General features: G+C 50.9%; 1 protein-coding gene across 7 annotated transcripts in view; it reads right to left on the bottom strand.

Moving 5' to 3' along the window:
- Positions 1-13,520, bottom strand: part of LOC144382953 (zinc finger protein 423-like) — an 87,890-nt gene that overhangs the window by 72,505 nt on the left and 1,865 nt on the right. For 3 of the 7 annotated variants that reach the window (XM_078097279.1, XM_078097283.1, XM_078097280.1), the window contains exon 2: positions 3,239-3,301. The exons of 2 other annotated variants lie outside the window; for them this stretch is intronic. In XM_078097279.1, coding sequence (XP_077953405.1) covers positions 3,239-3,301 — 63 coding nt within the window. Of the gene's footprint in view, positions 1-3,238; positions 3,302-3,436; positions 4,431-13,520 lie in introns of those variants that run through there. 2 more of the 7 variants (XM_078097285.1, XM_078097284.1) reach the window with 2 other exon arrangements.

The following is a 13,520-nucleotide window of genomic DNA, read 5'->3' as shown; positions in this document are numbered from 1 at the left end:
CCTCACCTCTGCCTCCCACCTCGTGTTCTCCCCCCCCAACAGCCATAGACTTTATACGAGTGCCTTGTCACAATGCAAAGGCCTCGCTGCCCCCCCCCCCCCCGCGGGAGGAGATCTGCCGAGTACCAGTCGCCCCCGTGGGAGGTGCAAGGGTGCGAGCAGCACCCCAGCCCGACGTATGGAAACAGGATGATGAAAGAGCCACTCAGCCATGGAAGGTATGGAAAAGACACACACACACTGCACGCACATTTAAAAACACACACCACGCAGGGAACGCCGGACCCAAGCAGACTGGCAGCAAAGTATCATCGCACACAAATTAACGGCTGCACACAAAAACAAAAACACACACAAAACAAAGGGCTTAAATGCTGCAATAAAAACAAAAACACAGATGCACACGCAGGTAATAATAGTTCTCACGCACACACACACAGGAACTGTTTTCCTGGGGTGGCCTTAGGGAAATTAGGACGACATTACGGACCTCCAGAGGGTAGCGGAGAGAGAGAGGAAGAGGAAGAGGAGAGGAAGGAGGCTCGTTGTTGTCCTCCCGCCCCGGGCCGGCCGCCTCGATGTCAGCGTCGTTACGTACGATCTCCCTCCCTCCCTCCCTCCCTCCCTCCCGCTGCCCCCACATCACATCTGTGGGGGGCTTCTCCTCTTCCCGATGAACGGCCGCCGCGGGAGGTGCAACTCCACCTGCCCGGGGGGGGGGGGGAGGGGTGGGGGGGGGGGGGAGTCTGCACCGTTGCACTGGGAGGAAATACCGCTTTGCTGACGCTTTTATGAAGAGGCAAATACTCCCGGCGGGAAAACACACTGGGCTGCAGTGTGTTTAACACAAAACATGCGAATGTGCAAAAATGCAGTTCTTCGAGGCAACTTTCTGGCGGCTGCCATGTCCACACGCAACAGACACACACGCACACACACACACACACACACACACACACACAGTTCTAAGAAAAATAACGTAGCTGGTCCCAGTTCCTCCGTTTCAGCTCGGGACCTGACAAACCTTTTCCACAATGACTCACTGGCTCTTTCTGGAAGCAACTCGGTGTGTGTGTGTGTGTGTGTGTGTGTGTGTTGTCCAAGAGACACACATAGTGTGTGCATATGTGCGCGCGTCAAGCCTATAGTCCCTCAGAAAAACAAGACCCTGGAGGAGGAGAGGAGGAGGACGTCAGTGCAAGTCTGTTCTCCTGCGTGAGACTGAGCGTATTATTTTAAGCATACAATGGCTCCGCTGCTACTTTGCCTCTCCGATTTCCCATCTCTCACTTCTGTCCCTGGTATCTCCACTCGTCTCCCTCTCTCCCAGCACACTGGGGGAGGAAACGAGGAGGAGGAAGCGGACGAGTTGTTTTTCTGTCCCACTCAGGGTTGGCGTGGGCAGAGGGAACGAGAGGCGGAGGGTGTTGTGGCACATTCGACCTCCGGGGGCCGCTCTCTGGGGCAGAAACGGCCCGGGGGGGGGGGGGGGGGGGGGGGGGAGAGAGAGAGAGAGAGAGGGGAGGAAAGGGGGAGGAGGAGATGTGGTAGGGCAATTCCCTTGGGGTCACCCTCCCACCTTCCCTCCCGCGGGTCTTTCTAAACTCAACACACAATTTCCAGAGAAAGCGAAAGAGAGACACAGGAATAAAGCCGGGCTAGAAGTTTGTGAATTTAACAAACTCTCTCTCCCTCTTCCTCACCCCCCCATCTCCCCCTCCTTGTCGACACCATCTCCCAAGGAGTGAGGGAAACAAGGTCTTTCTTAATCTGCTTTAATAAGGGGAGAGGCGGCAACTCTCCCTCCCCTCTCTCTCTCTCTCTCGGGCGCACACTTCTTCTTCTAACGTGAGCACACGAGTCTGGTTGAAAGTGGGAAACGGTGGAGGACGGGAGGAGGGAGACAGACGCGACGACACCGGGACATTCGGCAGGAGACGATAGAACGAGAAAGCGATGTGGGGGACGTCGGGAGAGGGAGTTGATGGTGAAATCCAAATTGAAAGAGTGGCTGAGTAAGGGAATATGGGACAGTGTGTTTTTATGGGAGGGGGGGAGGAGAGTGAGATAGAGGTGTGTGTGTGTGTGTGTGTGTCTCATGGGACTCTGGCTTCCTGCAGGAACTGACACACACAGCAGTTCTAGTGAGCCACCCAGGACCTAAGTCAGCACCCCTCTTAACACACACACACACACACACACACACACACACACAGCACCCCTGGAGGAGCGTTAGCCCGAGCAGCGGTCGGGTGGGGGGTGGGGGGGGGTGTAGGATTGGAGGGCGGAGTACGTCATGGACACCCCAAGGATCATATTTCCAATGCTCCTCTCCCTGCAGAGCTGAACGAGGGAGAGCTGCATGGGCACCACATTCAGCAGGATCTTATTTCCCTGCAGGGATCGAGTCAGAGGAAGCGTTCAACTGCTCCCTGATTGGCTGGAAATCAGAGCGAAAAAAAAAAAAAAAAAAAAACGGTCGAACCACCTCTGCCGCGATTTGTTAAACGCGTAGTTTGATCTCTTTCTGACGACGGCGATGAAACGCTGTTAATCTAAGCGATTATTGTGGACGAGATTAATGCGATTAAATATTTTTAACGCAGTTAGTGCGACTTTGCCTAGTTTGTTGACTTGTGACAGCCAGTTACATCGGAGAGGCCCGAGACGGTGGTTGAAGATGTACAGCGTTTTTTTTTTTTTTTTGCATTGGAAGTAAAACAAAACAGAGGCGCGACACACACACACACACACACGGCGGAGAACCGTGCAGAGGAATTACTCCATGTGGCAAGCGGACCACCGTAGGACTGATATTCCCCCCCGGAACACGTTGAATAATTCATTGGAATCGGGTCGCTCTCCGTCTCCGTTCGATCCGACTCCTCGGCCTCTTCTCAAACCCCCCCATGGTGGCCCTTTCGTTCCGCTTGCCCCCTCTTGAATTCTCCTCTTTTTCTCGCTCATGTGGCATTTCTCTCTTCTTCCCCCCCCCCCGGACGTCCACACATCCCGCTCATCCTAACGCTTTCATGTTCACTTGATCTCCTCCTTCGCTTCCTCCGGCACATCCCTCCGAGCAGTAGCAGCCATCACACGTGGAATCGATATTACAAATTGTGCGCTCGAGTGTGTCGGACGCGCAGTATGGACTCTTGTGTAGATCCGACAGCTTGCTGAACCTATATTACATTATCAGTGTGTGTGTGTGTGTGTGTGTGTGTGTGTGCGCACAAACCTGTGTGGACAGCTGATTCATCCCAGGTGCCTCCACACTCTGAGGACTCTCCTTCTTCCACCGCTGAGAATAGAAGAAAGAAAGGTTAGAAAGTGGGTTCAGATCTGATTCACAATCACATCACTGATTCAACAAATCGGTACTTCTTTTCCTCGTCTTATGTGAAAATGAATTGAAAATAGTCGGAAACAAAACAACCTTTCAGACACTCTTGATGAGTCTGAAGTGTCGAAAAACTGCGAGTGCAGGTTTCTTAATCACGAACATGATGTTTTCCAGCAGACCTTACATGGTCCTCTGTATCAGCCGTCTCCCCCGTTGTCTCCCCCAACTTTGGATTCAAAGCACGGCCTTTACAAAAAAAAAACGTCGTTCACACATTCTGCGGGTTTTCATCGAAAGGCCTGCGCGTTATTTCACGCTCCGAAGCAACAAACGGGCCCGATATTCACAACCGCGATGTGCCGCCACGCGGGACACGGAGCCAATCCGGAGCAGGAATGTGACACCGACTTCCTGGGTACAACAGGAAGGAGGAGGGAAGCACAGCTGGCACACAAACAGGAAATGGCTGGAGCCGGCGCACAATGGGGCTTCCTGCGCCCTCCCCCGCCACCTTGCGCTTCCCCCCCTCTTCCTCCCCATCGCACGACTCCTCACTTACTCTCCAATCTGTCCAAACCCCGGTTCTCATCCTGCTCTCCCCGGTGACCCCCCCGTCCCCCCCCGAGAGACGGCCCATCCTCACAGTTACGCCGAGAGCTCAAATGAAAACAAGAAGTTATAAATCAGTGAAAGAAAAACCCTAACCCCCCCACCTCAAAACCTAAAAACAAACTCATGTGGGCATATGGATGAAGTCTGAAATCTCTCCGACCGGAGACTGTAGCTGCTTCGGAGAGGCCAGATGTAAACACACACACACACGGGTGGTGGAGACCTCCCGCCATGACCAACACGTCTGCCAAACGCTGCACACGGAGACCAGAAGTAAAACGAAAGCATGTCGTTTGACATAAGAAAAAAAAAAAAAAAAAGGGGGGTTTTCCTCCAAAACGTGGACACCTTGTGGATTCGCTTGCACGTCGTTTGAAACAGAGAAACGAGGTGCATTTAGATCGAGGGGGATGGAAACGCGTGTCATAAGCAGCGCTACTGCGTGTGTGCTGCAGCTTTAGCATGCCTGCACATTGCCTGCACATTGCCTGCACATTTCCTGCACATATGCAAGTAAGAAGAGAGGACGTTCCATGAGACGTGGGTGTGTGTCTGTGTGAAAATGTACTTTAAAGTGTCTGGTGGGGGGGTTCTCCGTCTCCTCTCTGCCTTCAGTACGTCTCGCAGTACTAACAAGAGTTTCACCAGGAGCAGGAGGCTGTGCGGCGCGACCGCGTGATTAGATCCGTCCGAAGGCCGCGGGGTTCACAGTCAACCGGGTTCAGTTGAGGCTCAAACTTGAGTCTAAGCTTTTGCGTCTTTGAGTTTGTGTGTGAAAAGCAACGGATCGCTGCGAATCAGCCGCATTCCGCGCGTCTCCGCTGCGGTGTGCGTGGCGAGGAAGCGCGTTGCTCACACTCTGGTGACGTCACCCGGTCTTATGCAATATGGCCCCGTCGACACAGAAACATGCGCACACTGCAGTGGTGTGCGTGCAGGAGGAAGAAAACATGGCCGCTCACACAAGCCGCCATTGGCGGGTCGTGGAAGCGGGTTGGATTCACGGATGATACATAAACAAACAAACAAACAAATAAATAGACGCGACTCTCTACGGAGGTGTACTTTTGAGGTACTTTTGAGGTTTGGAAAAACGCGCTCGTACAGTGAAACTTTGCATTCGGTGGATTTTGGTCTTCATCATTGGTTGATGGCATAAGTTTATTTGTGTGTGCGCGACGTAAACAGCAAGCAGCAAACGCACACAAAGCTGTGGCAACACAAGGCAAGGCAATTTTATTTGTATAGCGCTTTTCATACACAAGGCAGACTCAAAGTGCTTCACATCATAACATTTCATACAATAAAGTGAAATAAAATGCAGGAATTAAAAGAAAATTAAACAGCAAATAAAATTATAAATTAAAATCTTATTTTAATTGTTTAAAGGCACAGGTTAAAAGTGCAATGTAGGTAAAATTTGAAGCTGAACATAAAAGTTTTCAGTCTTGTTTTAAACGTGGTCAGAGACACACACACACACTAAACAGTGTGCACAGCCACACGTTAACGTTAACCCATCACGATGCAACACAAAACTACACAACACTCCCATCGGCGCCACACAATGGGCCACGAAGGTTCATTAGACAGACGCACAATTATACCGCAACCACACACATTTACATACAGACGCAAAAATAGGTCCTAAAATGACAGCACGCGCTGCAGGTCCCGTTGCAGGTCATGTGATCAGGCCGGTGTAAAGGCTCGCCGCGGGGGGCCGCGGGGGGGGTCCGTCGTGAACCATTAATCACTGCTAATTAGCCGCACCTGTGTGTGTGTGTGTGTGTGTGTGTGTGTGTGTGCGTCAGACGCAGGCGCGCGCTCTCTCTCGGTGGACGCGCGCGGCCTGAGCTACGCTTGAGCGCTTGATGGATGACGTTGGAAAAGAGCGACTCAAGTTACGTCTCCACATCGTGATGTTGCACAAATATTTACACACTTTTGATCTTAATTATGCGCACACACACACACACAGTAGTGAAGCAGTAGGACGATGCATTTCTCCGCTGTCTACTTGCTCCACCCTCATCTTTTCGGTTGTGTCTTTGTTCGTCACCCACGTCCTTCCTCGCTATTGTCCCTCTTGAGCCTCCTCTGGTCGCCACTCACTCTCCGTCCTTCTCAATTTCAAATTTCCTTTCCTCCGGCTATCTTCCACCCCCCCCCTGTTCTACCACACTCCCACTTGCTGCCCCTTCTATCTTCGTCTGTCCTTCTCTTATGTCCCATGAAAGCACAAACAGCCTCAATGAGAAAACCCTTTGTCTCTTCTTCTTCTTTCCTCCTCTCTAACCCTCCTAAACAACACATGCACGCACGCTATCAGGGCCGTTCACTCCCCAGGCAGCCAGAGGCTCCGGTGTTCCCAGACGGCTTTTTTTGACGAACGGGTCGCCGTGGCCAATCGCGCGTTGGCCAGGCGGCCCGGGGAGGCGGGATGTGGGTCAGCGCAGCCAATGATGCGCTGGAGATTTTTCCCCAGAGGGGGCAGGCTGATTGACAACTGGTGCTGGACAGGAGTCAAGAGGGTAATTGTCATCTCTCTCTCTCTCTCTCTAACTCTCTTGCCCGCTCCCTTTCTCTCCCACTACACATCTTTTTTTTTTTTTTCCATCCTCCCTCGCTCCATCTCCCCCTTTCCAACCCACTTCCCTCCCACAACCCCGCTTTTTTTCCCCCCCCAATAGCTCTATTGGGACGCTCTCATTGGCTGCCCTTCCTGCCCCTCAGGAACGACTTTGTGACGCTACTGGCCGGGCCGATGCCAATCTCCATCCCCAGCATGCCCCTCGGGACCCCCCCACCCCCTCCCCAACTTCAATGGCTTGTGTCAGGCGCACACACACACACACACACACACAGCTAGCCAGGGGACGGGGACAGAAGCTGATTAACCAAATACTTTTATCAGCAGTAAAACTGCTCTCTCTGCATGCCTGCGTTCCGAACAAAACGGCCTTAAAATACATAAACACACACACACACACACACAGACACACACACATCCCCCAAAGCACTGAGCCACTGGCCAGAGTCTATAGTTTGGGACGTGTGTGCGTGTAGAGGGAGCGAGGCAGCAGAGGGCTTTACATGGATGGCAGAGAGGAAGGAACGGCAGCCACACAAAGCCTGGCGGACGGGCTTCGTCGCCCTCTCTATCGCTCTGTTTTCTGCCGTCGGTCTCGTCCGCCTTTCGCTCCAAAATATCTCCGTCCGGTTGTGTTCGCCTCTCTTTTTTCTTACCTTGAGCAACGAGGTCATTCTTGCCTTCCTTCCCCTCTCCTCTCCTCTCCTCGCTGCGAGAACACGGTGCGCAAATGCACCCTAAGAGCTTGCGTTTGGGATTACTGGTGTCAGAATGAAAGACAAAAGGCCTGAAACAAAGTCAATGAAATAAACTGAAACGGCTCTAGAAAACAACTAGCGGGGTTTCTTGTTGTTGTTGTTTTGGTGTCGCTTTTTCCACTCCGATGAAATAACCCTTTGCGGGTGTGCACGGACACAAAGCCATGCATGTGCGAACGAAGAAATCTCTATTTGAAAACACAAAACAGCCTTTTTAAACCAGGAGCTGCTAATTAACACAGAAAAAAAGCCGCCGCACTCGATCATCTTTACACACACGGAGTAGATGTTCAGGGCCAAACAACACAGCTGGAGATTAAAGAGCCTCTCTGATCTGACATTTGTTTTTCTGTCTGACAGAGACAGTGTGAGTGCGGGAAGAGGAATCGATAGCGGGAGAGAGGGAGAGAGAGACGTGGGGGAGGAGACGAGAGGAAGGAGGGCCAGGAGTGAAACGGGTAAACAAAGTGGAGCGACGTGCAGAAGATGCGGACGGAGATAAAAAGCGAAATGTAGTTTTTTTATTGTAGTTTAATATTTATGTTTGGCACTGGGTCAACTTCATGTAAAAAAAACAAAAAAAAAAACCTTGCAGGGTGAAATTGTACGGTTCCGGCCTCACAGTCCCTCACTACTATTAGCAAGACGTCCCCACTCGTGCCGTTATTGCCAAGCAACGGATCTTATGTGCCGTCGAGGCGACGAAAAAAAAAAAAACGCGAGATGAAGGAGCGTGTGATCACAGACGAGGGTTATTAGAAACTCTTTCCCCGAGTCAAAGGCCCGCGGAGACGAGCCCACGGGTGAAATGCTTCTCGTGTGCCGGAAAACTAAGAGAGGCCTTTGTCAATGAATAAGAAATGTATTTACAGATATTGCAGGAGGCCGAGCGGCTCGTCCCCAGACTGCTTATCAACTCTTGTTCTAAAAGGGCATTAAGATTTTAAATCTGCCCACACACCTCACACATACAGGTGAGCTCTTATTGTCCGTCCCCCGAGCTGCTCGTCAGCTTCGGCGAGTCTCCCTGAAATGAACCTGGATTCCACGCCAGAGTGAAAGAGAGCGGCAGGTCGACAAAAGGAAGTGAACGTCTCGACTGTTCGGCCACTCTCGGGGAAATATCCGCACCACTTCCATTTGTTCTCATTCAACGTGGCCTCGCTCGCTCCGGTCGCCATTGTGCGTCTCACCGCGGGGGGGGGGGGGGGGGGGGGGGGCTCCTTCTGCCTTTTGACCGGGGCGGTGAATGGAAGGGAGTTTGAACAACCAGCTGAAGACCGGAGCACTTAGAAGAAGCCCTGGCGGATCTATAGCGCAGCACAAAGGACCTGGTGGTGTCCACTAAAAACAGGGACACGTAAACAAACAGCTTGTTCTTGACAAGACGCCACAAGTACACACAAACTGGACTAAATGACTCTCACCCAGGAGACAATTATTCGGAGTGATGACAACCCGAGGGATCCACGGGAGCCTTCAAGGCGGGACGGACGGGGAAAAAAAAAATCTTTTCCCTCGTTTTCGTGCCCTTCAGACCCTGAATTTGCCAAATTAAAGTTAAGCTTCGGTAACAAGAAGCAACTGAATAGCAGACTCGAAGCGGAAACCCGACTAGGCCGGTGACCTTTGCCCTGCAGCGCCCACACAGAGGAGGATTTGCGGGGTCAAACCAGCCCCCCCCACACACACAGATATAGATTTACCATTTCCCAAAAGTCACCCTTTCATCAACAGCGGTGTGCGTGCCGACGCGTGTCGGAAGGGAGGGAGGGAGGGAGGGAGGGAGGGCAGCCCAATAGATATATTATGCATCAGCCAGGTGTGCAGAGGGGCACTGCTAATTGCCCCCACCACTAATGTTTAATGTACAGAACAGACAGGGAAAAAAAGAAGTTGACGGGACGGAGAAGTGGAGCGGGGGCGAAAAACACACGAGGCGGCACGTATTTGATGCACTTTTAGCTGCCGTAGCTTGCGTTGTTGTGGAGGCGATTCCTGCGTGTGTGTGTGTGCGTGTGTGTGTGTGTGTGCGTTAAGGTCCAGTGAGCTTGCGGCCGATAAACCAGGCTAGCTAAGCCGCTACAATGGCACAGTCCTGGCCCGTGACGGCCCCGTTCCCACGCGCACGTCCACCGTGACGCCAGGCCGGCCGCTGATAAGGAGTTAGTTGGGGGGGGGCATCACCCCGGCAAACCGATGTGACCGTCTCCCGTCCATTATTTGGGACCGGACCCAATTTGTATTGCTGGGTGACGATGTCAGACATCGTTGGTGTCACTCAGACCGGTGCTCGTCCCACTGCGATGCCTCAAAGGGCCTTCCGTGAAAAATGACCCTTCACTGACCTCTGGTCGGCTCCGAGAGCATTCGATCGTGCGGCGATTTGCTTCTAATTGAGTGCAGCTCGACGTGAGTCCGATAACGTCTGCAGCATGGTGCTCGCCGGGCTCAGCCGATCACCTAATTACATCAGCTTGTTTGGTCCCATTATTAAAACAAAACAACTACCAAAAACTGAAATCCACCGCCTGCTGGGGAGTCAATTGAATTTTCAAGCAACGCCCTCAGAAAGCCATTAAATGGTCCAGCAGGCCGTGACGCAAAGCCAATGGCGGCTTCTTTGTTCGCCCCCCGATCGGCCTCCCCCGCGCGCGGCGCATCTCCAGCGGCTTCCGTGACATTTGAACTCTTGACGTGCACGCAAAAAAAAAAAAAAAAAAAAACGGGACACGCGAGGAATCCAAAACACACGCGAAACGTCTCGTCGCCCAATGAGAGCGTGGCGTGACGGGCAAATCAATCTAATGGTGAAGCCGGACGCGATGACGGAAGAGGAAGCTCTGCGCTTAGATGAGCGAAAATTGAAACGTGCACCCGGACCCGCCGACCTCCCGTTTGCCCCGGGGTCAGTTTCTTTTCATTTTCGCCTTTTTGAGAGCGTGTTTTGGTTTCAGCAAACCGCCGAACCGTCGTCTGACTTCCCGACATTTCCCACCACAATTAACTTTTACCCACATTCGGCGGGTTGGCGGTTGTTAATTTTAAAGTCTTCAGCAGTTAATTGACAATAACTAACTCCAGGCAATGAATAATTATATCCCAGAGTCTCTTATTACATTTAAATCACATACTTACATGAATTACCACACAGCTCTAAACAGTGTTTAAAAGGTAGGAAAGCAGAACACAGCGGAGACCATTATTCCACTATTTGATTAATGAAGCAACAGAAAAATGTCTCCTCCTCTTACAATATATTTAAAAAACCTTAATTACGGTACATTTAGGTTTTAAGCGACAGAAAAACAACATTAAGCACAGGCAATTGATCGATTATGACCAAATGTTTGAGTCATTTTCTGGTCAAACATTTGGTAGCTGGCGGTGAGTTTGGTCGGAGGTCAAAGGTCGGAGAGGAGTTGAAATAATGTCATTGGGCTCAACACACACACACACACACACCGAAGGGGAACCAAACCTCCTCCTCTGGACTCAAAAGGGCTCATTTGACTCCACTGACAAACCAAATAAACGCTAAATAAGTAGGTGCCCCCCCCACCTCACCCCTCCTCACCCCTCCTCCCCCGCCTTCTCAAAGCTTCCCTGCTCTGCTCCGTCTCTCTGTCATATGCGCTCGACTCCCGTTTAATGTCCCGCAAATGAAGCGGATTTATTAATGTGTAATTAAGTAATAATCATCACTACATAATGCATGAGAGACTCGAGGGGCTCGGCGCTGAGAGGGGGGGAGAGGGGGGGGGAGATAGGAGAGCGAGGCGGCCCGGGCAGACAGAGGAGGAGATTTCTGCTGCCTCGCTCTCGCTAAAGACACACATTAAAAACGGATTAATCCATTGAAATAATATTTTGATAAGCGAGAAAGCCGTGCTCACCCCCCCTCACCCCGTCTGCTAGTTTCATGGCCCATCATTGCGTCATTAGCCGCGTTCAATCAACAGACCGCAATTAGTCAAGACACACACACACACACACACACGCGGAGTTAACAAGGCCTAATCCCTGTAAGAGCTACACCGGTCAAGTATATCAGAGGCAGTCGTAGAGCTAATGCTGCTGTTTGTTGTGTCGTATCCAAGGACATGTGTTGATTAACGTTTTTGAAAGTGTAAAATTGAATGAGGTTGTTAATGTTATTGAAACTTAAATCCCAACGCCAGTCGATTTCAAAACATGAACTCGAGTAACAGTATGAAACCAAAGATATGTATGAAATTATATATGTATAAAACATAGAAATATGGATATAGATCTATTATGCTAATGTCTGATGTGATGTAGCATGGAATGGACTAGAATAACTAACTGTGACATGGCCTGATTTAAAGAGAATAAAGGCCTCAGAGCTTCTCCACTGAAAAAGGAACCTGAAGCGGCGCGTTTCACGTGCGCAGTGCCGGCCTTTAAACAAAGGACTTAACAAATGACTATAACTTGTTCGGTCCACGCATCCGGTCTAAAAACAATACGACCTCCTAGCGATCTAACAGCGTTATTGGTCGACAAATGCATTTGAAGTCATTTCCGATTCAAGTCGGGTGGGAGGGAGAAATAACGGAACGATCCAAAAAATGACGACGAGACAGTAAAAGTTCAAATAAATCCCAAAAAGAACAATCCTGTTGAGGCCGAAGGGAAGGACTTTGTGCTCCTTTGTCCAGCCAGTGAATCCGAAAGACAGAAAGAACATGAAAACACAGCTAATCCCCCCCAGCGATGCTCACCTCTTCCTATCCTCCACCCCCCCCCCCCCAACTCACCCGCTGTGGCCCAAAACACCTCTCCTGCCTCTCCCCTTTGCCCTCCATCTCTCTCTCTTCCCCCCCCCCCCCCCAATGGCAGGTCTCGGCAAGCTGTTGGCGGGGCAAGGTGTAGCGGGGAGATAGCAACACACACACACACACACACACGCACACTGATCTTTGAGTACATACGCACAAAAAGCCACGGCGCTTATGCAAGCTCGACTACAAGGGCCGCGTTACCGTTGCTGCTCGCGCACACAGACAGCGGTGGTCGGACGCCCTCAGCTTTGCTCCGCTTGGCTGCTTGACTAAAGCTAAGCTCTCGTTATCCGGGTTGCCTCAGTGACACACACACACACACACACACACACACACACACACACACACACACACACACACACACACACACACACGGTGGTGTGCGTGATGCATGCAAACACAAACACAAGAATGTGGACGCACGCAGCGGCAGATTCACTGGTCCACAGCAGCTGATTTGTTCACTGGCAAACTGCAGCGAGCATCAGCGGCACTGCAGCGGGAGGGAGGGGGGGGGGGAGACGGGGGAGACGGGGGGGGGGGGGGGGGGGGGGGGGGCAACAACTACGTCCAACAACATCTCACACATACTGATGAAGTGGAGATCTGCTCCTGCCACACGAAACGAATGTTGAAAACGGCGACTGGGTTGTTCGTCATTAATCGATTGTTAATCTATTTGCAGGTAAACAATCGATCGGGACGGTTTAGCAACGAATAAAACAACTCATTGGTTACAGGTGAAAAGGATTGTGCGGATTTTAGCCGTTTCTGATCATTTCTTAAAATCACAAGCTGGTTTGTGATTGTTGAAGTTTACTTTCTGATGTCCAATTCATGATGAGACACCTGCGTAAAACATAAGAATTATCATCCCTCATTTAAACTACTTAAAATACAAAAAGCTAATGTCATTATTTAGTGCTCCCCCAAATTCACACTTTATAGTATACAGTCAATTTCAGGCATTGGATGTTGTTACTAGCTAGAAACGGAATTCACCGCTACATTTGTATACTATACACTATGCGATATAAATTACAAAGCTTATAAAACACGTTTGTTCTGCTGCACATGCATTACAACCACATCCCGTAGCAATCACACTCCACCGTGCAAGTGAGTGGCCTCTCCTGCTATTGACAAAATGAATCCCGACCCCGACCTCAGATGAAACCCGGCTTTAGCTTCCAAAACCTGCGGGAGAGCCTGAAATCCCCCAGAGGAAAAATCCTGCCGCTAATCAAACTAAACACGCACTCTGAGCCGCCGTCAGAACTCGGCCTGCTTTCCAGATAGTTGCAGAAGAAGAAGAAGAAGAAGAAGAAGAAGAAGAAGAAGAAGAAGAAGAAGAAGAAGAAGAAGAAGAAGAAGAAGAAGAAGAAGAAGAAGAAGAAGAAGAAGAAGAA

Source organism: Gasterosteus aculeatus, chromosome Y, assembly GCF_964276395.1.
Source record: "Gasterosteus aculeatus chromosome Y, fGasAcu3.hap1.1, whole genome shotgun sequence".
Lineage (NCBI taxonomy): Eukaryota > Metazoa > Chordata > Actinopteri > Perciformes > Gasterosteidae > Gasterosteus > Gasterosteus aculeatus.
This window is presented reverse-complemented; position numbering and strand designations above follow the sequence as displayed.